The sequence below is a fragment of the Procambarus clarkii genome, chromosome 8 (assembly GCF_040958095.1).
Source record: "Procambarus clarkii isolate CNS0578487 chromosome 8, FALCON_Pclarkii_2.0, whole genome shotgun sequence".
NCBI lineage: Eukaryota > Metazoa > Arthropoda > Malacostraca > Decapoda > Cambaridae > Procambarus > Procambarus clarkii.
Genome location: NC_091157.1, coordinates 38915336 through 38939190, shown reverse-complemented (window position 1 = coordinate 38939190; position 23855 = coordinate 38915336). Strand labels below are relative to the sequence as shown.

At 40.6% G+C, this 23855-nt stretch overlaps 1 protein-coding gene across 3 annotated transcripts in view; it reads right to left on the bottom strand.

The window, feature by feature from the left end:
• The window catches only part of LOC123759723 (insulin-like growth factor 1 receptor), a 476359-nt gene that overhangs the window by 294456 nt on the left and 158048 nt on the right, over nt 1-23855 (bottom strand). For all 3 annotated transcript variants that reach the window (XM_069317552.1, XM_069317549.1, XM_069317548.1), the window contains one exon: nt 13529-13665. In XM_069317552.1, coding sequence (XP_069173653.1) covers nt 13529-13665 — 137 coding nt within the window. The remainder of the gene's footprint in view (nt 1-13528; nt 13666-23855) is intronic.

Here is a 23855-nt window from a genome sequence, read left to right as displayed (position 1 = left end):
TAATCACACACCAGGTGGTGATCATACACCAGGAGGTGATCACACACCAGGTGGTGATCACACACCAGGTGGTGATCACACACCAGGTGGTGATCACACACCAGGTGGTGATCACACACCAGGTGGTGATCATACACCAGGAGGTGATCACACACCAGGAGGTGATCACACAGCAGGTGGTGATCACACACCAGGAGGTGATCACACACCAGGTGGTGATCACACACCAGGTGGTGATCACACACCAGGTGGTGATCACACACCAGGAGTTGATCACACACCAGGAGGCGATCACACACCAGGAGGTGATCACACACCAGGAGGTGATCACACACCAGGTGGTGATCACACACCAGGAGGTGATCACACACCAGGAGGTGATCACACACCAGGTGGTGATCACACACCAGGTGGTGATCACACACCAGGTGGTGATCACACACCAGGTGGTGATCACACACCAGGAGTTGATCACACACCAGGAGGCGATCACACACCAGGAGTTGATCACACACCAGGAGGTGATCACACACCAGGTGGTGATCACACACCAGGTGGTGATCACACACCAGGTGGTGATCACACACCAGGAGGTGATCACACACCAGCTGGTGATCACACACCAGGTGATAATCACACACCAGGAGTTGATCACACACCAGGAGGTGATCACACACCAGGAGGTGATCACGCAGCAGGTGGTGATCACACAGCAGGTTGTTATCATACACCAGGAGGTGATCCCACACCAGGAGGTGATCACACACCAGGTGGTGATTGTTGGAAATTTCCAACACTAACAAACTACTATTGTATTATAATACATCATCATCATTATATACTAACTACAGTAGTTACTAATTTCACTAACGGTAGTGTTAACAAAAATTAACAATTTTATCTGCGCATTAGTGCTAGAATTCTCACGAAATCGAGTAACAAAATTGCGTCAGATAATGTCTAGTTAGACACGTTTATTACCAATGTGTTAGAAAATTGAATGTGGTTCTCTAAAATTATCAGTATTCCGTGTAATAATTACCTACGGATAATATGACTCCCGATAATCTAAACCCGAGAGTTATTAACTGAAATTATTATCAAGTAGCAGTTTTATCTGTTACGTACAATTGCTATGGAGAGAACAAACATCTTCTCCATTTCTCGTTTAACACCACTAAACGAGAATATGATAATATTTAAGTCCCTATAATTGCAATCCAGTTCTCATTAACGTATTACATCAATAATTACGCTGAAAAGAATTATCCGTGATTAGTAATTTCTGTGGTGAATGCAAGAGACGGGTTGAGGGAGGGCGAAGACGCCATTGCACACGAGGCATCCCTGGCGATAAGAGTAGCGAGACGTGTGGTAGTGACTGAGGAGTTTTCCAACAAGAATTACATTGTAACTCAATCAATAGTCGACAATTGCCTATTCACGTGTTCTACAGTGCCCCGCCAGTTAATAACGCGTCAACAATTGAATCCACGGCCCGTAATTACGCATACACAGCAGTGGACGCCTGGGACTGGCTGACGCGGTTTCGGCAGACCTTAGTATTTGATACGCTCATGTTAAGTATACCATTCTCGTTTGATGCATCATTCTAGATTGTATATTTGTGGGTAGTCTGTCGTGACAACGAATGGATACCAAATACACAACGTTAGTTGATTATCCACATTTATCTTAGTTTTCATAAATACTTGAAATAATTCGTAGCCTAATCAAATGCTACTTAAACTTCTCTGATTTCAGCGTGTATACGAGGAGTCGACAAGTTGTTTCTCATCATTCGTGATATTCACCTCGGGTTCTTTCTTTATTGGGATCCTGTGACCACGAGGACGAATGACGAAATGGCGTTACAGAAATCGTCTTACAGCTAAGATATTTATTTCGTACAAATTTATCTAAGATTATTACTAATTTCCATATAATTCATATAGGATCTTTACAGTGAATAATTTATTGCCAGAAATTATGATTTGGTAATTAATGTGTTTGCTCTTACTGTTGCTCAATAATTCATAATCTTTAATATTCATAATTTGAGGTATCATATCTTTGAATCTATTTTAGTTTAGATTTACTATGTTACTAACTCAGCAATGAACTAGTGACGAACCACACTGGTTCCTAGATATATATGAACTTCTAGAAATAACCCCCCCCCCCCAATGTTGATATTTGAGGCTTTGACTTTAATTAATTAATAATACAGTCTATTCATTATTTTCAAGTGATTATTCATTTAATTATTATCCATAGGCACTGATTCTATAGTGTTAATCTAATAATCACTATTATTCGTTTTCCCTCTTTTCTCAAAAGTGGGTGGTCCTTCGATTTATTTAAATACAATAATCAAATAATTAATACCTGAGTTCAAGCCCCAGAAATCCAACATTTTGGTCCTCTTCGAACCGGATGGATAGCTTAGAATCAAGCTATCCTCAATATATATTAATTAATCACTAACACCAATTATGTGTTAACCATTATTGGGCTATACAAATATTTCAATTTACGGCTGTCAGCAGACTGTCCATTATAGCCTAAATTCAATCCATAATTACTGATTCATTCAAGTCAGTGAATTCATTAACATTTTAGGATCCAGTATACTAATACGAATTACTGATCCCATACTAATTAATTATTACTAACAATGATAACATTATATTCCACAATTAGGAAGTACATTCAGGTGCTAAATATTATTTATGGCAGTAGAATACTTGCCAAACACAATTAATACTCTTGTGTTCCTTTAATTTCTTATACACATAATTTCTACCAGTGTATATATTATATAAAATTACAAAATCCAAAAACATAGCACTATTTACACATTATTGCACCACATTTATTGTAATTATTATGCCAACCCAACAGAGGTGTCGGAAAATCCGACACCACATAATAATATCATACAGACAGATAATAATTGCTGCTGCGTTGTATAAACAAGTTACCCATAGAAAATGTAACTTGTAGTGGAATTCCCGTCTATAGAAAACGGGATATCATTACCACATACTATTATAAATTCACCACCTATTATGGTGGGAATTATTCTTAAATACATTAGTCTTTGGACTTTACCATCATAAAAACATCTCATATAAATTAACTTAATTATCAATATTAAAGTAGAGTAAATGTGACCCTTCTATCACTTTCTGTCATCTGGACAATGTAAGCCAGGCGTCAGGGTGAGGGAGTGGTCAGGCAGCCATTGTTGATACTTAGACCAGAGGCTCATGGGAGCAAATACGGCTCCTGTTAATTTTACTTGGACGTAGTGTTATGGAAACCAAAGGTGTACCATCTTCAACACGCTGTCAACAAATTCAAGTTAAGTGTTCTTCCGAAACCCATTTATCTTTCATTTATGGCCATTAATGTCTGGATATAAGGTGACCCAGTTAGAGCACGAGATACTAAATACTAAAGGTAATACTAAAGGTAATTAAGCCTCATACTAAAGGTAATTAAGCCAGGTCTTCATTGTTCCATGTACAGTGTTTTCTCTGATATAGCTTGTCATATATTAGGAATCTGGCTTTACAGCTAGCGCCCTTTTGACAGGTCAAGACGAGGAAGCATGCTTTGTGCATCAGTTACCAGGGTGATGGAAGCTACCTCAAAGAGGGAAAATGTGGTGTCTACATCCTGGTTATACCTGGTGGACTAAGGCCTGCTGTACAAATAAGATAAGGAACCTCTTCAATATGTGTAGTTAATACTGTAGTTTGATGGGCTGCATATATATAAATTAAATTAATATAAACCCCCCTAATGTGTAGAGGATCGATTTGTGAGATTATGAGATTATTGCAGAAATACAGTCCACTTATCATTATACAAATTGCTATCGAAGTATATAAATTAACGTAAATATAAATTCATATAAATTAAATAAATATAAATCTCACAGGTCGGTTCCCACAAGAGGTAGGATATTTCAGACTGACACGGTACTAAGATTTGCACAAATTCAGTCTACACTATTAGCTGCATTAATAGGTAGAATTATTACCTAACTAGTACTGTTAGACAGTGCTGGTGCGTTATTAATTTATGTAGTGCTGACCCTAATGGGTGGGATTAACCATTTATTGTGTAATTATATTTTATTACATATTTCTATGTACATCTTTGAGTGTTACTGTAAGTTAACTACCCATCCAAGGCTGATTTTGAAGAGCTAAGCTAAGGAACACCTGTAGTGATACCAAGGCACCACTCAAATCTTAGTTGCTTATTATTAGGTAGGTAGCTAACCTCTAAATGAGGTAAATTACAATCAGCCTCAAGAAAATATCAGGCTGTCAATAATTATACCTGCTCTACATAAAGGAGCAAGTACCATAGCTGTCCAAGTAGCTATATAAGCCCTATAAGGCTCAAACTTACAGCCAGAAAGGCTACTCCAGAAAAAAACTGGAAGAATCTTGAGAGGTCTTCAAGATCACCTGTCAAGACTACTTGTCAAATGTGACAACTGATTAGGAACTAACTCAGTTGACGTCTTCAGGCTAATAAGTACCACAAAGGTGGCTAGCCAAAAATATGACTATGTAAAGGTTATAATCGAGTCTTATAGGAACATACTCCTTGTCAGTAATACTGACCCAGACGAATTGCGTCTGATAGAATCTGATCTTGCCGACTATGAAGATATAATTCAAGACAAGTTAGATCAATATAACAAAGTGCTTGCGACACAAGATGTTCCTGAGTGGTTAGAACATTTTTGTAGTAGACCTACACCCAAGCAAGCACCCAGCTCAGATGAAATACATGAGCTACCTCAAAATGAGGAGAATCCTCTAATCAATACTGATCACTACACAGGATCAACAACTGAAGTTCAACCTTCATTTTCTAACATCTCATCTAATACAATTTCACGTAACAATTTATTTGCAGAGTCTGATCAATTTTCAGACAGCTCCTCTCAATGTTCCCTGGATTCTATAAATTCAATGCATGAGGCTACTGAATTAACTAGCTCCTCACAGGAACCCAGGAAAACAAGTGAAGCTGCAGATGAAACTCTTAGTGAAGCTGTAATAATCAGTGAATCTGAACCAGAAAATTATAAAGCTAAAGCTGCAGCAGCAGCAGCCGAAGCTGTAATTAAAGCTGAGGCTAAACAAGAAGCCTTGAGCAATACAAGTAATGGTCATAATTACTCACACCAGCCTTCTAGAGCAAGTGCTAACAATGAGAAGACTGTTATAAACCTTGTACACCAATTACTAGATTTATCTCCACCAGAACAATCAGTTGACTCTTTACAAGCCTTTAGTTTCCAGCTTGAGCCACTGTTAAATTCCTTCAGTAAAGAGGTGGATCACCCAACTGCTGAGTGGATGACTAAAATTATCATCCAGAGAAAATTGTCTGGTGACACACTCAATAAATTATATGTATTCCAGAATGGTAATGTCCTGTCAATGCAGGATATATTTGCAGGTTTACGCAATATAAGCAATCATTCAGCAAACCAGGCACTTAATGCCTCTTCTGAATGCACCGAAACTGTACCCACATCAGTTTCCTTACCTGGAACTCCTAAAGTGACACTGTCACTAGGTAATAAGGGTACTAATAATCGATGTAATAACAATAAGTTAAACACTGATTCATCAGTAAGGCCCACAGGTGCTCCTAAGAGACCTAATAGTCCAAAGAGCACTCCCAAGAGCTCAGTAATTGCTCCCCAGAGTACACCAAGTACTCACAAGAGAATAAATAACAAGCAAATGCAAGCAACAAAACCATCACAACCTGCAGTTACTGTTTTACCCAAACAGGTAACTCCTAAACGAGCTGTAGGATGGGGAATATGCTTGTTTTGCAATCAAAAACATTCTCTGTACAAATGTACTAATTACCCTAATAGAGACACAAGAGTCAGACGACTCAAACAGTTACACAAATGTACTAGGTGTCTCAAATCACATAATGTTAATAGCTGTGACACCCCACTGAACACCTGCAATAGGTGTAGAAGAGGCAAGCATCATGCTGCACTGTGCAAATTTGTCAAGACAAATTATTTCAATCCTAGAATAGGAGGTAGAGAATCTACACCAGTACAGTGCTGCAAGGTGCGAGATGTGTACAGCGTAATTTCACCAGCATCTCAAGTGGATGCAGCTTTGCCCACTGCCCAACTTCAAGTAAAGAACAAAGGAGCCAAGATCACCACTCGTGGATTATTTGATCAAGGATCCCAGAGAACTTTCATTACTCAGAAAGCGGCAGAGGCACTCAATTTACAAGCAATCAGACAGGTAAAATTTAACCTGTCAGGGTTCATGATAAATCGAGGACCCCAAGAATACACAGTAGTTCAACCGCTTGTACGACTAGGTAGTCATGTCAAGGCTATCCAAGCCATTGTTGTAGATCAAATACCTTTTGACCTAAATATTAAGGGTCTGGGGTACACAGCCCACTTCCTGCAGGAACGTGAAATTAATTTGGCTGACAACAAGTTAACGTCTGACCACCTTAATAATGTAAATGTACTAGTAGGAGCAGACTACTATTACCAGTTCATAACTGGACATGTTAAACGATTGGGCTTGAATATGCTCCAATCTGCAGGTGGCTACTTACTTACCGGTAGGTCCCACCTGAGCTGCCGTAGGGTGAAGACGTGTCGTCTGACCGCTCCGGCAGTTTGGGGAGGTTGCAGTTTTCGCCAGCAGGGGGTGTGGGTGTCTCTATCCTCCCTGCTGTCCCTGCCTGGTGTTGACGTGGCGCTTTTGCGATGAGCGGCCATCTTCTCGCTGTCGAGAGGGTAAACTCCGTGGGGTTGGAGTTTACCTGCCGTGCAGGGTATCCTCTCGTTGAGCAGGTCATGTGTGACGTGCTACATGTCCTGGTCGAGGAGGTCTACGGGGTTGAGCTGGTGACTGCTCGCTGGGTGATCAAGTTTGTAGGTGAGGAGGCGTACCGTGGATTTCTCCGGAGGTTCGAGGGCCGTACCTTGAAGTTGTTGGATGGCACTGGTTCTGTGGCCATATCTGATCGGAGTGGTTCCGTGACGTATGTGAGCGTCCATGGGGCCCCCATGGAATTCCCAGAGTCCCTTCTCCAGCGTTTCTTCCAGAGATTTGGCTCTGTCATCAGTGTGAGGATGCACAAGCTGTCTTCTGGAAAATATGCGGGGTTGAAGACGAACATTCGTACCCTCGGGATGCGCCTGAGGTCGGACATTCCATCCTCTGTCCGACTTTTAGGGTACTACGTGCGGGTGTATTATGCCCGGCAGCCCCGTACTTGTTTCCGGTGTGGCATGTTGGGGCATCAGGCTGCGGGATGCACTGCGGATCCGGTTGCTCCAGTCAACTTGTTCCGGGAAGAGGATTTCCCACCGCTCCCTCTGGAGGAGGTCTCCGGGGATGAAGAGGTGAGCGTTCAGTTAGCGGATGCGGCTCCCCCTACATCGCCGGACGTTCCTCCGGTTGTTACAGACTCTCCTCCGGGTCATGCAGTGCCATCGGATGGTCTACATGCTCCTGTCACTGTCTCCGCTGCTCCTGAAGGCCTTCCTGGTGATCATTGTGACGTGCCGCCGTCTTCTCCCTTGTTTTCGGCTGCTGCGCCTGGCCCTGTGTTCTCGCCTCGGGTCCCGGATGTGCTGGGTGCTGGGGTGGCTGCGGAGCCTCCTGCTGTGTGTGGGCCAGTTCCCCCTGTGGTAGAGGCTGCTGCCGTTCTGCATCGGGCGTTGGTTCGTCCAGCTGGTGGGACCCGTGTTTCTGGGTCCGCTTTCGGCTCTGACGATCTCCGGCCGGAGCCCAAGCGTTCCAGGCGTTCGTCGTCTGCCTGGGCCGATGTTGGGGAATTCGGTGACTGTGAGTCCTTGGGAGTTGACGGTGTGGAACCGGATGTGTCGCTGTCTCCACGGTTGGTGGTGGCAGAGGTTCATGTGCCTGCTGATGCTGGTGCCCAGGTCTCGGGGGTGCCTGCTGATGCTGGTGCCCAGGTCTCGGGGGTGCCTTCCGTTCCTTCTCCGCCTGGGGACTCTCCGCAGTGGGAGGTGGTGGCTCCCGCTCCCAGGGATGGTGTGGTTGCTGGTACTGGGCGTGGCTTGCTTGTGACATTAAGGAAGGATGCACGCCGCTTTGGTTCCCTGCAGTCGTCTGGTGGTGTGCCCGTGGCCGCTGGTGCCCCGGTGGTGGTGTCCTATGTCCAGCCCCCTCCTGTGAGGGTGTGTGTTGGGGACCTGGGGGACGTGTTGCCGGCGTCGGTGATGCCACCGAGTCACTGGTCGGCGATTGCTGAGCTACTGCTGAATGACGAGCCGGGGGAATTTCATGGTGGGGGTGTTCCCATGATGTGGGGGATTGTGGCAGTTACTTGCGTCAGGAGTGATACCATTTGGGTCCCCTGCTTGCGGGTGTTTGTAGCTAGGGTTCCGGATGACATGGCGTCCCTGGTGGGTGAACGAGACCCTTGCGGGTGGTTACATTGGGAGGCGTTCAATGTGCGATTCCCACGGGTCTTGTTCCCGGGCAAGTATGTCCGCTGATTCCCTTTTTTTTCCCCTATTTGTAGTGTTGTGTGCCCCTCTGGCGTTTTGTTTGCCCTACTGTCTTCTGTGCCCGTGCCTCTTCCTTTGTGGAGGGGCCGGTGTTTTGCAGAGTGTGTATTCTCTTCATGTATTACCATGTTGTGTTTTCTTTTTAATTTTCCTTTTGTTTATATTTATGATTTGTTTGTGTATGCACTGTCTTGTGTTATGTTTCATTTTGTAAATTATGATGTGTTTTGTTGTCGTTCCTTTAGGCCGGTGTTTGTTTGTTTTGTTTTATATTGTTCCTAAGTTTTGTTTATTTGCTTGTTTGTTATTGTTATTGTTCTTTAATTTGTCTTGATGTATGCTGTGTTTCTCATGCGTTCCTCCATTTTTGCTAATTATTGTCCTGTGCTGTCGGTCCTTCTGGCCGGTGGCTTCTGTATTTTGTTTTTGTTTTCTCTGATATCTTATTGTATTTATTGTCTTTACCTTGCATGCTTGCATGTAAAAATAAAAAAAAAAATAAAAAACTTACCGGTAAAGTTCTGAATGCGAACAAGCCTAGGCCTGCCAACAATAATAAATTAGTCAGCAGTAAATCAATTCTCCAGCAACTAGCTAAAATGAGAAACACAGCTGTGTAATAAACTCAGATTGAATGTAGTACAATTAGTATTCGCCGAGATGTTTCATAGCTCTCAGTGGAAAACCAGTGGTCCGTACCTAAACAAGTACAAGTCACAGCGACCAAGCCATTGAATCCACTGCATACCTAGAATTATTCTCGACAAGTAATAATTTACCACACTCAGTCTCCCTAGGTAATTGATAATATTAGGCTAAAGAATCTAGCACTCAATGCATCTAGCATTTCCTGAATTTAACAATACAATGAAGTCATCAAGCAACTTCTATAATTATAAATTCACTGGGACCAAGGTCCAAAATACCTGCGCTTAAGGTTTGCCAAAAAACCTTATTAATTCAATGTTTTCTGCACTAAGAGTTAGTGAAAAATACTTGCATCAATATTTGTTTGAGCTGTTTTTTCTTTCGTTTCTGCTTAATTATTGTAGGAGTGCAGCACGAACAAACTTGCAAACTTACCAATACGTAAGTGAATCTACACAGAACTAATAACCCGTGAAACGTTTAGGTTGGGAAAATGTTACAAATTATCTTTGAATAGGATTAATCGTGGCAGTAATTAAATTTCCAGCAATCTTAGGTTTCCCTTTGTTTAATGCATTATCATTAAATCATCAGCATTGTTACTTAACATGCTTAATGAGCTCAATATAGCTCACTTTTGAGTTAACGTAATATTTGAGCGATTTAATGTTCCCCATGCTAATATGAGCACTGCTCGCCATGACAATTGAACGCTACCATGCTCCACCTCGTTAATTCAAGTTCAATATACCTCACCCTGAGTTAGCGTAACAATTGAGCCCTTTAATGTTCCTCCATGCTAATACGAGCACTGCTCGCCATGATAATTGAACGCTACTATGCTCCCCGCGCTAATTCGAGCACTGCTCACCAGAGAATCTGCCTAGATTCTGTGCTTAGCTATTCTTCAACAAGGATCTTACACTAATAACCCAAGCTGATCCTACAGCTCACCTATGAATTAATGTAATAATTGAGTGCCTTATTGTTCCCCATGCGAATTCGAGCTCAATATTGCTCGCCATGATAATTGAACGCTACAATACTCCACCTCATTAGTTCGAGCTCAATATAGCTCACTCTTAACTGTTAACGAGCTCAACATAGCTCACTCTGTTAACGAACTTAATATAGCTCACCCTGTTAGTTCGAGCTCAATATAGCTCACTCTGTTAACGAGCTCAATATAGCTCACTCTGTTAACGAGCTCAATATAGCTCACAATGTTAACGAGCTCAATATAGATCAACATGTTAACGAGCTCAACGTAGCTCACCCTGTTAACGAGCTCAATACAGCTCCCAATGTTAATTCGAGTACATTACTGCTCACAATTTAGCTAGAGTAACTTCACTAAGAATTAGTGAGTTATCACAATTAGCTTAGTCCTCTACTTAGGTGGGTTAGAAATTTAAACCATCTATTTAGGTAGGTTTAAGGACTTTAGTTAGTGTCAACTGCGTACTAGCCTAGTCTGTACTCATGATAAATTACAGTTGACTATACTTAAAGAGACTGATTTAATAAACTCAATTTTCATTTAAAGGTTGAGGATGTATTAATGAGTTTACAGTGTCAAGCCTATGAGCTGCAATTCAATTAGCTCATGAGTCAGAATGACTAGGCTACTAATCTCACTGTCGACTCAGAATCTTCCTTGATTTTAATGAACAAACCTTTTCAGTTCTCTAATATTACACTATTTTAGCTAGTTAGCAACTTAGTTATACCATCAGTCAGAATGACTACTGCACGGCAGTGCATATTAAATCAAATTTCCTCATTTGATTTTGGGGTGATCATGATGCTCTGTGATGTTATTGTCTAGCAACTCAATAGTTACAAGTCACAGCGACCCTAGACAGTGACCTTACTGTAGTGTCAGAGTCTCCTTGATCTTGAATGACCCAATAATACTTTACTGTATAATATTGTAGAATACAACTTATACAATAATGCTCTCAGTTCTTAGGAACTTTTTCTGAGTTTGCCTACAATTCAACAACTACGTATTACAACCATTACATGTCACTGCTACCCTAGTTGTTGAGTTTATTGTAAGCTTTAGAGGGTTCTTGATTACAGATAACATAATCATTTAATATTTCAATGTTTAATTCATGTTCCAATAATGACTTAGAGTATTATCTGTCTCTGACAGATTCGGGGCATCCGTTATGTGTGTACTAACACAATAACATACTAACATTAATACTAACTTCGAGATAGGTACGTCAGTACTCAACATTGCACTGCGAACTGAGTTTTCTCCCCCCCGGAGTTATGTTGGAAATTTCCAACACTAACAAACTACTATTGTATTATAATACATCATCATCATTATATACTAACTACAGTAGTTACTAATTTCACTAACGGTAGTGTTAACATAAATTAACAATTTTATTTGCGCGTTAGTGCTAGAATTCTCACGAAATCGAGTAACAAAATTGCGTCAGATAATGTCTAGTTAGACACGTTTATTACCAATGTGTTAGAGAAATGAAAGTGGTTCTCTAAAATTATCAGTATTACGTGTAATAATTACCTACGGATAATATGACTCCCGATAATCTAAACCCGAGAGTTATTAACTGAAATTATTATCAAGTAGCAGTTTTATCTGTTACGTATAATTGCTATGGAGAGAATAAACATCTTCTCCAATTCTCGTTTAACACCACTAAACGAGAATATGATAATATTTAAGTCCCTATAATTGCAACCCAGTTCTCATTAACGTATTACATCAATAATTACGCTGAAAAGAATTATCCGTGATTAGTAATTTCTGTGGTGAATGCAAGAGACGGGTTGAGGGAGGGCGAAGACGCCATTGCACACGAGGCATCCCTGGCGATAAGAGTGGCAAGACGCGTGGTAGTGACTGAGGAGTTTTCCAACAAGAATTACGTTGTAACTCAATTAATAGTCGACAATTGCCTATTCACGTGTTCTACAGTGCCCCGCCAGTTAATAACGCATCAACAATTGAAGCCACAGCCCGTAATTACACGCACACAGCAGTAGACGCCTGGGACTGGCTGACGCGGTTTTGGCAGACCTTAGTATTTGATATGCTCATGTTAAGTATACCATTCTCGTTTGATGCATCATTCTAGATTGTATATTTGTGGGTAGTCTGGCGTGACAACGAATGGATACCAAATACACAACGTTAGTTGATTTTCCACATTTATCTCAGATTTCATAAATACTTGAAATAATTCGTAGCCTAATCAAATGCTACTTAAACTTCTCTGATTTCAGCGTGTATACGAGGAATCGACAAGTTGTTTCTCTTCATTCGTGATATTCACCTCGGGTTCTTTCTTTATTGGGATCCTGTGACCACGAGGACGAATGACGAAATGGCGTTACAGAAATCGTCTTACAGCTAAGACATTTATTTCGTACAAATTTATCTAAGATTATTACTGATTTCCATATGATTCATATAGGATCTTTACAGTGAATAATTTATTGCCAGAAATTATGATTTGGTAATTAATGTGTTTGCTCTTACTGTTGCTCAATAATTCATAATCTTTAATATTCATAATTTGAGGTATCATATCTTTGAATCTATTTTAGTTTCGATTTACTATGTTACTAACTCAGCAATGAACTAGTGACGAACCACACTGGTTCCTAGATATATATGAACTTCTAGAAATAACCCCCCCCCCCCCAATGTTGATATTTGAGGCTTTGACTTTAATTAATTAATAATACAGTCTATTCATTATTTTCAAGTGATTATTCATTTAATTATTATCCATAGGCACTGATTCTATAGTGTTAATCTAATAATCACTATTATTCGTTTTCCCTCTTTTCTCAAAAGTGGGTGGTCCTTCGATTTATTTAAATACAATAATCAAATAATTTAATACCTGAATTCAAGCCCCAGAAATCCAACAGTGATCACACACCAGGTGGGGATCACACACCAGGAGGTGCTCACACACCAGGTGGTGATCACACACCAGGAGGTGCTCACACACCAGGTGGTGATCACACACCAGGAGGTGCTCACACACCAGGAGGTGATCACACACCAGGAGGTGATCACACACCAGGTGGTGTTCACACACCAGGAGGTGATCACACACCAGGTGGTGATCACACACCAGGTGGTGATCACACACCAGGAGGTGATCACACACCAGGAGGTGATCACACACCAGGAGGTGATCACACACCAGGAGGTGATCACACAGCAGGTGGTGATCACACACCAGGAGGTGATCACACACCAGGTGGGTACATCAGGTTAAATCATACAACGGGTAAAGTACTCACGTGGACGTTGGCAGGTGAGGAGGGGGGACAGTGTTGTACACAGGTGTGGTGGTGGAGGTAGTTCCTGCAGGCGACGCAGGAGGAGGCGTTGTGGGGGGCGTGGCACCCTCCCACACACTCCTGGTGGCACTCCTCTCCTGTGAGTGGAGGTCAAACACCGCAGGTAAGACACTAGAGCAGCAGCAGGTCTCCCAGACCTCCAGTGAGAGCAGACGAAGAAAACAGGCATGAGTCAGGGTGGAATTAAGTCTTTACTTCTAACAAGGCTCTAGAGGTGTGCGTCTTAAGAAGCGTCTTACTAACTGCAAGAGGAAAGGAAGGAGAGATAAATGAGATGGATAGGAGGAGGTAGTTCATCCTCCGCGGGTTTCAAACTTGTCATAACAAGAGGTCTTAGTAGTCTAGTAGTCTTATTTCACCACCATACCTCTTCTTCACCATCTTCCCTCTTCTTCACCATCTTCCCTCTTCTTCACCACCTTCCCTCTTCTTCACCACCATACCTCTTCTTCACCATCTTCCCTCTTCTTCACCATCTTCCCTCTTCTTCACCATCTTCCCTCTTCTTCACCATCTTCCCTCTTCTTCACCACCTTCCCTCTTCTTCACCACCTTCCCTCTTCTTCACCACCTTCCCTCTTCTTCACCACCTTCCCTCTTCTTCACCACCTTCCCTCTTCTTCACCACCTTCCCTCTTCTTCACCACCATACCTCTTCTTCACCACCTTCCCTCTTCTTCACCACCTTCCCTCTTCTTCACCACCTTCCCTCTTCTTCACCACCTTCCCTCTTCTTCACCACCTTCCCTCTTCTTCACCACCTTCCCTCTTCTTCACCACCTTCCCTCTTCTTCACCACCATACCTCTTCTTCACCACCTTCCCTCTTCTTCACCACCTTCCCTCTTCTTCACCACCTTCCCTCTTCTTCACCACCTTCCCTCTTCTTCACCACCTTCCCTCTTCTTCACCACCTTCCCTCTTCTTCACCACCATACCTCTTCTTCACCACCTTCCCTCTTCTTCACCACCTTCCCTCTTCTTCGCCACTTTCCCTCTTCTTCACCACCTTCCCTCTTCTTCACCACCTTCCCTCTTCTTCACCACCTTCCCTCTTCTTCACCACCTTCCCTCTTCTTCACCACCATACCTCTTCTTCACCACCTTCCCTCTTCTTCACCACCGTCCCTCTTCTTCACCACCTTCCCTCTTCTTCACCACCATCCCTCTTCTTCACCACCTTCCCTCTTCTTCACCACCTTCCCTCTTCACCACCTTCCCTCTTCTTCACCACCTTCCCTCTTCTTCACCACCTTCCCTCTTCTTCTCCACCTTCCCTCTTCTTCACCACCTTCCCTCTTCTTCAACACCTTCCCTCTTCTTCACCACCTTCCCTCTTCTTCGCCACCTTCCCTCTTCTTCGCCACCTTCCCTCTTCTTCACCACCTTCCCTCTTCTTCGCCACCTTCCCTCTTCTTCACCACCTTCCCTCTTCTTCTCCACCTTCCCTCTTCTTCACCACCTTCCCTCTTCTTCAACACCTTCCCTCTTCTTCACCACCTTCCCTCTTCTTCGCCACCTTCCCTCTTCTTCGCCACCTTCCCTCTTCTTCACCACCTTCCCTCTTCTTCGCCACCTTCCCTCTTCTTCAACATCTTCCCTCTTCTTCAACACCTTCCTTCTTCTTCTCCAATCAATTGTTGATTACAATCTCTCAAGTGAAAAAATAAAGCATTGGACTCTTGACCTGTTCTTGTACTATATATATGTTGTTTTATCCTCTGATCAAGATGTTTACCTGTTTGGCGAACCTAAAACTTATTTCAATATTTACATGGAATTTTATACACACATCCATTGCAACTAACAGCGGAATTTATAATATCGTTTTTATGATATCAAGTTTTCTAAATGCTACATAGATATTAAATTCATTGATTATTTTTATGAATTTCATCGAAATTATCATGAAATGGCTGAATTATTTTATTCCTAATACTGGATTATTCTTTCCTTTTCAAACTAAAGTGTCGAGCCATTTTGCTGGCTTTATCAATATATGACTTGGAGCATTATAAATTGAAACCTAAACACTAATTTTGTCATCTATAACTCAGAACTACATATCCTAAGAGCCCTAAGAAACATAGAAGAAATTACAGCTTGTTTTACTCTTTGATGATGAGATGAGTAAAAGTGTACATTAAACCTAACATTTATTGGTTATCTATAGTCAGAAAGCTTGAAATTATTTTCACATTTATAAATTATCACATCTAAGAATGGTAAAAAGTTGTCTTGTTCCATTTCCATTATAAACTTAATGGATGAGGGCTAGATTAAAAAAAATCTAATTCTAATAAAAATGTGTCATGTTTCTATTCCTGGTCCATAAGCAAAACACATCATCAACATAACGGAATCATGTAACAATAAGAGGCAAAATTTTAAATGCTTAATAAAAATGCTTAATAGTCTTGTTGCATAGAATTCAACATAATGATTGTTTTAAACAGGAGAAAGAGGTTAACCCAAAGCTATTCCAATATTTTACAATAGAATTCATTATTAAAAACAAAATTAGAATTAATAACACAGTTTATTCAATTCTATTAGCGTAGGAACTGAAATGGGGGCAAATCATATTTAAAATTTCATCTGAGAAAGTCATAAACTGGAAATTTAGTGAATAAAGAAGTTCCATCAAGCTAACCATTTTATAATTACAGAGGTTTACATAATTACATAACTTTTACATAATTTGTCAACTAAATCTACGTTATTCTTTATATTTGAATTAAGACACATTACCAGAAATAGGATGTAGAAATTGGACTAGCCATTTTGATATGATACTTAACCTATGGAACTAATTATTGGCCTGGGCAGATTATAAGGTTTATGAGGTTTATGCAAGCCATAGAGAAGGGAGGGTATGATCCCTCAGGGTTCTCTCGTTTTCAGAACGCAAGATTTAAGGAAATATGTGGTGGGGATTTAAGCCATACATCCCGACCACATTCTTCCCTAAATCTAGCAACGAATTTATTGATGTTCTGAAAACGAGAGAATCCCGTGATATCATAGCTTTCTTTCCCTAAAATGGTCAAAAGATTGACAGATGCAATTTAATGCTGATATATGTAAAGTTTTGAGGCTAGGTTTAGGTTCTTTCACCCTATGCCCCTGTTACCTAGAAGTAAAATAGGTACCTGGGTGTGAGTCAGCTGTCACAGGCTGCTTCTTGGGGGTGGAGGCCTGGTCGAGGACCGGGCCGCGGGGACACTAAAGCCCCGAAATCATCTCAAGATAACCTCAAGATAGGTAATGATGATAGTTACAAGATACGAGCTAGATGGTGTTGAGATTGCGAAGTCGGATTTCGAAAGGGATCTGAGAGTTATGATTAGTAAGAGTTTAAAACCAAAGGATCAATGCATGAATGTTCGCAATAAGGCAAATAGGACACTGGGATTTATTAATCGAAGCGTAAGTAACAAGACACCTGGTGGTTGTTCTTCAGCTATATCCTACTCTGGTTAGGCCCCATTTAGATTATGCAGATCAGTTTTGGTCGCCGTACTATAGAATGGATATAAATTCACTTGAACGTGTCCAGCATAGGATGACAAAGTTAATTCCCCAAATTAGAAATTTTTTATATGAAGAAAGATTAACAAAGCTTAAATTGCATTCACTGGAGACACAAAAAGTTAGGGGTGAAATGATAGAGGTTTACAAGTGATTGAATGGACATAACAAAGGGGTATATTAATAGGGCATTAAAAGTATCAACACAGACAGAACACGAAACAATGGGTATAAATTGAATAAGTTTAGATTTAGGAAAGACTTGGGTAAATACTGGTTCGGTAACTGGGTTGTTGATCTGTGGAACCAATTACCGCGAAACGTGGTGGAGGTGGGGTCCCTCGATTGTTTCAAGCGTGGGTTGGACTTGTATATGAGTGGGATTGGGTGGTTATAAATAGGAGCTGCCTCGTATGGGCCAAAAGACCTTCTTTAGTTACCATTGTTCTTATGGTCTTATGTTCTTGACGTTGAAAGTCTATTCACTAACGTTCCAGTGGAATGGACATAAACATAATATTGGACAATGTGTATCAACAAGAGCACCTCCCTCCACTCAAGGTACCTCGACAACTACTTGGGCTGAACGGTAGAGCGACGGTCTCGCTTCATGCAGGTTCGGCGTTCAATCCCGACCGCCCAAGTGCTTGGGCACCATTCCGTCCCTCTGTCCCATCCCAAATCCTCATTCTGACCTCTTCCAAGTTCTATATAATCGTAAGGGTTTGGTGCTTTCCCCCTCATAATTCCCTCAAGGTACCCTGACCTATCTTATGGGATATGCTGAATACCTGCTCTACTGAAAATCCTTTTCTGTGTCCACAGGGTACAGGAAATGTGATAAAGGCTGCAGGAACGCACAAGCCTTAAAATCACTAAATGACCCGACCAGGATTCGAACCCATGACGTCCAGGATCACCCCAAATGTACACAGTACCGTGACCACTGCATATTGATCGCCTTCAAGGATTGGTCAGTCGGAGACTCAGATGACACATTTGTGTCTACTGATTTTACGTTAATTTATATATTTCGATAACAAATGGTATGATGCTTAGTGGACTGTATTTCTTATTTAATTAAATTTAAAATGTCTCACAAATCGCTTTCCAAACACATTATGGGGAGTTTATGGTTGATATGTAGTTAATCAAAATTATTCATTAGCAGACATTCACTACAGTATTATACTACATATATATATATATATATATATATATATATATATATATATGCGGAAAATCCACAGAGAAATATGAAAGGAGGTGAACGTTTCGGCTTTGTTAAACCCTTGGACTTTAAAGCCGAAACGTTCACCTCCTTTCATATTTCTCTGTGGATTTTCCGCATAAAATGATCAGTGTTTTGTGATCGTCAATTGCATATATATATATATATATATATATATATATATATATATATATATATATATATATATATATATATATATATATATATATATATATATATATGTCGTACCTAGTAGCCAGAACTCACTTCTCAGCCTACTATTCAAGGCCCGATTTGCCTAATAAGCCAAGTTTTCCTGAATTAATATATTTACTATAATTTTTTTCTTATGAAATGATAAAGCAACCCTTTTCTCTATGTATGAGGTCAATTTTTTTTTATTTGAGTTAAAATTAACGTAGATATATGACCGAACCTAACCAACCCTACCTAACCTAACCTAACCTATATTTATAGGTAAGGTTAGGTTAGGTAGCCAAAAAAAGCTAGGTTAGGTTAGGTTAGGTAGGTTAGGTAGACGAAAAAACATTAATTCATGAAAACTTGGCTTATTAGGCAAATCGGGCCTTGAATAGTAGGCTGAGAAGTGCGTTCTGGCTATTAGGTACGACATATATATATATATTTCATTGAATATGACCGCATATTCTGTATTTATTATTTTCTGGTTTAGGGCTTCTATCCCTCTAACTATTTTCTTAGCATCAGGGCTTAATTGAAATAGGAGTTCTCCAAAACTCATTTTCGTACTTTTAAGGTGAAGAAAAGAAGTGATTTACTATAGAGTGTATTACACTTATTTGTATAATTTGCACGACGTTTCGAACCTCCATGGTTCATTCTCAAGTGAACAGATCTTACAATACTAGTTGATTTTATACCCGCATTAGGTCAGGTGATAATACAATGAAGGTGAAAACATGGGGGGATACATAAGGGATAAACATAGGGGCTGCAGAAGGCTTATTGGCCCATACGAGGCATCTCCTATCTAAACACAAAGATTAATCCAGTGTAATTGGCCTGTTATGTTGGACATTGTCTTCTGTGTTGGCATCGATATGTTCTTGTCTTGTCCTTACTCTCATGGTGGGTAGAGTAAATAGTTCCGTGATTTGGGTGTTCATGGTAGGTCGCTCTATTCTTATGTGAATTGCCTCAAGAATTTGTAATCTTCTTGAATCTTGGGTTTTGTCTATTATGCAAGTATTCTTGTTCAATATTTCTCTTGTTAGAGTAATGTCATGGGCTTGTCTCATGTGATTCCTAGGGGCACCAGATTGAAGATGGCATGTCAAACGCCTCGTCAGCTTGGTCGACGTCATACCTATGTACTTACATTGAAGGTTACATCCTTCGTGGGGGCAAGTGTACATGTATACAACGCTTGACTGCTGTAGAGGGTTCTCCGTCGGCTTCGGGCTGTTTTTGATAAGGAGTTCGGAAGTCTTCTTGGTTTTGTAGAATATTATCAGGTTTATGTTTTGGTTAGGAGTAGTGCTTTTTTACTCCTTTACGGATTATTTCTTTCATTATTCTTTCCTCTTTTATATGTTCACTGAGCATGGTTGATTTGTAATATAATTTTATTGGGGGTGTTGTGGTTTCTGTTCTAGGTTCTGAATTATACCAACGGTCCAAGTGTCTTCTTATAGCAGCGTTTATTTCCGCGTTGCTATATCCGTTGTTCACCAATACCTGAGTTACTCTTTCAAACTCTCTACTCACGTTGCTCCATTCAGAGCAGTGGGTAAGCGCTCGACGAATATAAGCATTGAGAACACTGGCTTTGTATCTTTGGGGCACTCACTTCTACCGTTCAGGCATAATCCTATGTTGGTGGGCTTGGTATATACGTTGGTGCTTAAAGAGGTTCCTGTTTTTGTTATTAGTACATCCAAGAATGGCAGACTGTTATTTTCACTATTTTCATGTGTAAATCGGAGTACTGACTCTCTCTCTAGGTGTCTTTTTAGGTCAATTAGTTCATCTGAGTCTTTTACTATTACGAATATGTCATCTACATAACGGCAGTATACAGTTGGTTTTTGTCTGCTACTGAAGACCCTATCTTCGATGGTTCCCATATAAAAATTAGCAAATAAAACTCCTAAGGGGGAGCCCATTGCTACTCCGTCTATTTGTAAATACATGTCTCCTTGTGGACTGATGAAAGGGGCTTCCTTTGTACATGCTTCGAGAAGACTTTTCAAGTGTGGCTCAGGTATGTCTAATTTGTTAACTCACTCCGTAAGTTAACATCCCTAAACGGTGGACAGCTAAAAATCCCTCGTCCTAAAGATGGCTACTTTAACCTGACTTCTTATGATCTTACCCAGGACCAACGAGACCTCTTAAATCTTGGTCTAAATTGTCAATTCTTATCTAAACCAAAGATGCATCAAAAACGCCTGGAAATCGAAATGCTTCTGGACGATATCCATAAGCTAGAAGACAACAAAAAAGTCATCACCACTGACACACTTCAAGCTGAACTACTTGCAGAAGCAGGGAAAAAACGAGGATCATATTCATCTACAATCTTAACCCCACGACTCAAAGAAGCAGCGAAACAACTAAAAAATCTGAAAGACGTAACAATAAGAAAAGCCGACAAAACAGCAGCATATATATTGATTCCTACCCATGAATACATGAACAAAATTAGCGACATCCTAAGTGACGACTCCAAATTTCAACGAATCACGAGGAACCCCGTAGAAGACCTTAAGCGGAAAGTAAACAAAACAATTACAGCAATCAACGCAAAGAAAGGTAGTGTGCATTTCAATAAACTTCAAGGCGACTATGGCTTAGGATATGCCTACGGCAATGTTAAGACGCATAAACCAGGTAACCCACTACGCCCTATAATCAGCCAAATACCAACCCCAACTTATCACCTGGCAAAGAAACTCAATGAACTCCTAACTCCATACACTCCAAGTAAGTTTAGTCTACAATCATCAGCAGATTTCCTAGAATTGATCAAATCTACCCAGCCCGATGGAATCATCGCTTCCCTGGACGTTGAATCCCTTTTTACCAACGTCCCAGTCGACACTACCATAGGAATGATACTGGACAGAGTATACAGAGACGAGAGCACCCCCAAATTAGACATACCTGAGCCACACTTGAAAAGTCTTCTCGAAGCATGTACAAAGGAAGCCCCTTTCATCAGTCCACAAGGAGACATGTATTTACAAATAGACGGAGTAGCAATGGGCTCCCCCTTAGGAGTTTTATTTGCTAATTTTTATATGGGAACCATCGAAGATAGGGTCTTCAGTAGCAGACAAAAACCAACTGTATACTGCCGTTATGTAGATGACATATTCGTAATAGTAAAAGACTCAGATGAACTAATTGACCTAAAAAGACACCTAGAGAGAGAGTCAGTACTCCGATTTACACATGAAAATAGTGAAAATAACAGTCTGCCATTCTTGGATGTACTAATAAAAAAAACAGGAACCTCTTTAAGCACCAACGTATATACCAAGCCCACCAACATAGGATTATGCCTGAACGGTAGAAGTGAGTGCCCCCAAAGATACAAAGCCAGTGTTCTCAATGCTTATATTCGTCGAGCGCTTACCCACTGCTCTGAATGGAGCAACGTGAGTAGAGAGTTTGAAAGAGTAACTCAGGTATTGGTGAACAACGGATATAGCAACGCGGAAATAAACGCTGCTATAAGAAGACACTTGGACCGTTGGTATAATTCAGAACCTAGAACAGAAACCACAACACCCCCAATAAAATTATATTACAAATCAACCATGCTCAGTGAACATATAAAAGAGGAAAGAATAATGAAAGAAATAATCCGTAAAGGAGTAAAAAGCACTACTCCTAACCAAAACATAAACCTGATAATATTCTACAAAACCAAGAAGACTTCCGAACTCCTTATCAAAAACAGCCCGAAGCCGACGGAGAACCCTCTACAGCAGTCAAGCGTTGTATACATGTACACTTGCCCCCACGAAGGATGTAACCTTCAATGTAAGTACATAGGTATGACGTCGACCAAGCTGACGAGGCGTTTGACATGCCATCTTCAATCTGGTGCCCCTAGGAATCACATGAGACAAGCCCATGACATTACTCTAACAAGAGAAATGTTGAACAAGAATACTTGCATAATAGACAAAACCCAAGATTCAAGAAGATTACAAATTCTTGAGGCAATTCACATAAGAATAGAGCGACCTACCATGAACACCCAAATCACGGAACTATTTACTCTACCCACCATGAGAGTAAGGACAAGACAAGAACATATCGATGCCAACACAGAAGACAATGTCCAACATAACAGGCCAATTACACTGGATTAATCTTTGTGTTTAGATAGGAGATGCCTCGTATGGGCCAATAAGCCTTCTGCAGCCCCTATGTTTATCCCTTATGTATCCCCCCATGTTTTCACCTTCATTGTATTATCACCTGACCTAATGCGGGTATAAAATCAACTAGTATTGTAAGATCTGTTCACTTGAGAATGAACCATGGAGGTTCGAAACGTCGTGCAAATTATATAAATAAGTGTAATACACTCTATAGTAAATCACTTCTTTTCTTCACCTTAAAAGTACGAAAATGAGTTTTGGAGAACTCCTATTTCAATTAAGCCCTGATGCTAAGAAAATAGTTAGAGGGATAGAAGCCCTAAACCAGAAAATAATAAATACAGAATATGCGGTCATATTCAATGAAACATGTTTGAAAGAAAACCTGCTGCCAGTATACACCAATATATATATATATATATATATATATATATATATATATATATATATATATATATATATATATATTATATTAAATATGACCGAAAAAGTAAGATTAATAATTCTAACACGAATTTTCTCAATCTTTCGTACATTATGCTTCACTGTTGGAGGTAAATCAAAAATCACTTCTCCAAAATTCATTTTTATTTCTAGTCTGACGCGACACGGAAAAGAAGTTCCTGTAAAATAGTCTATTATTTTACAGGAACTTCTTTTCCACAGCTCATAAAACAGAGGAAAGGGTCCTGAAAGATATTGTTAATAGAAACGTTATCCCTACAGACAAAAATCAGAGGATACAACTGACGATTTACTATAAAACCAGAAAAACGGCCAGCCTACTCATGAGAAACTCTCCAGACACGAAGCAGAACGCTTTAAAAGAGACGAACGTCGTCTATGCCTTCAAATGCCCACTTGGGGACTGTAAGCTCCAAAAAACCCAGTATATAGGCAAGACAACAACATCTCTTTCTAGGCGTTTAACGATGCATAAACAACAGGGCTCCATTAAGGAACATATAATCTCTTCCCATAACCAAACCATCGCCAGAGAAATCCTAGTAAACAACACAGAAATCATCGATAGATACAGCGATAGCAGGCGGCTTGACGTTTGCGAGGCACTACACATCAAGAAGTCAACACCAGCAATCAACAGCCAATTATTGCACAACTATATT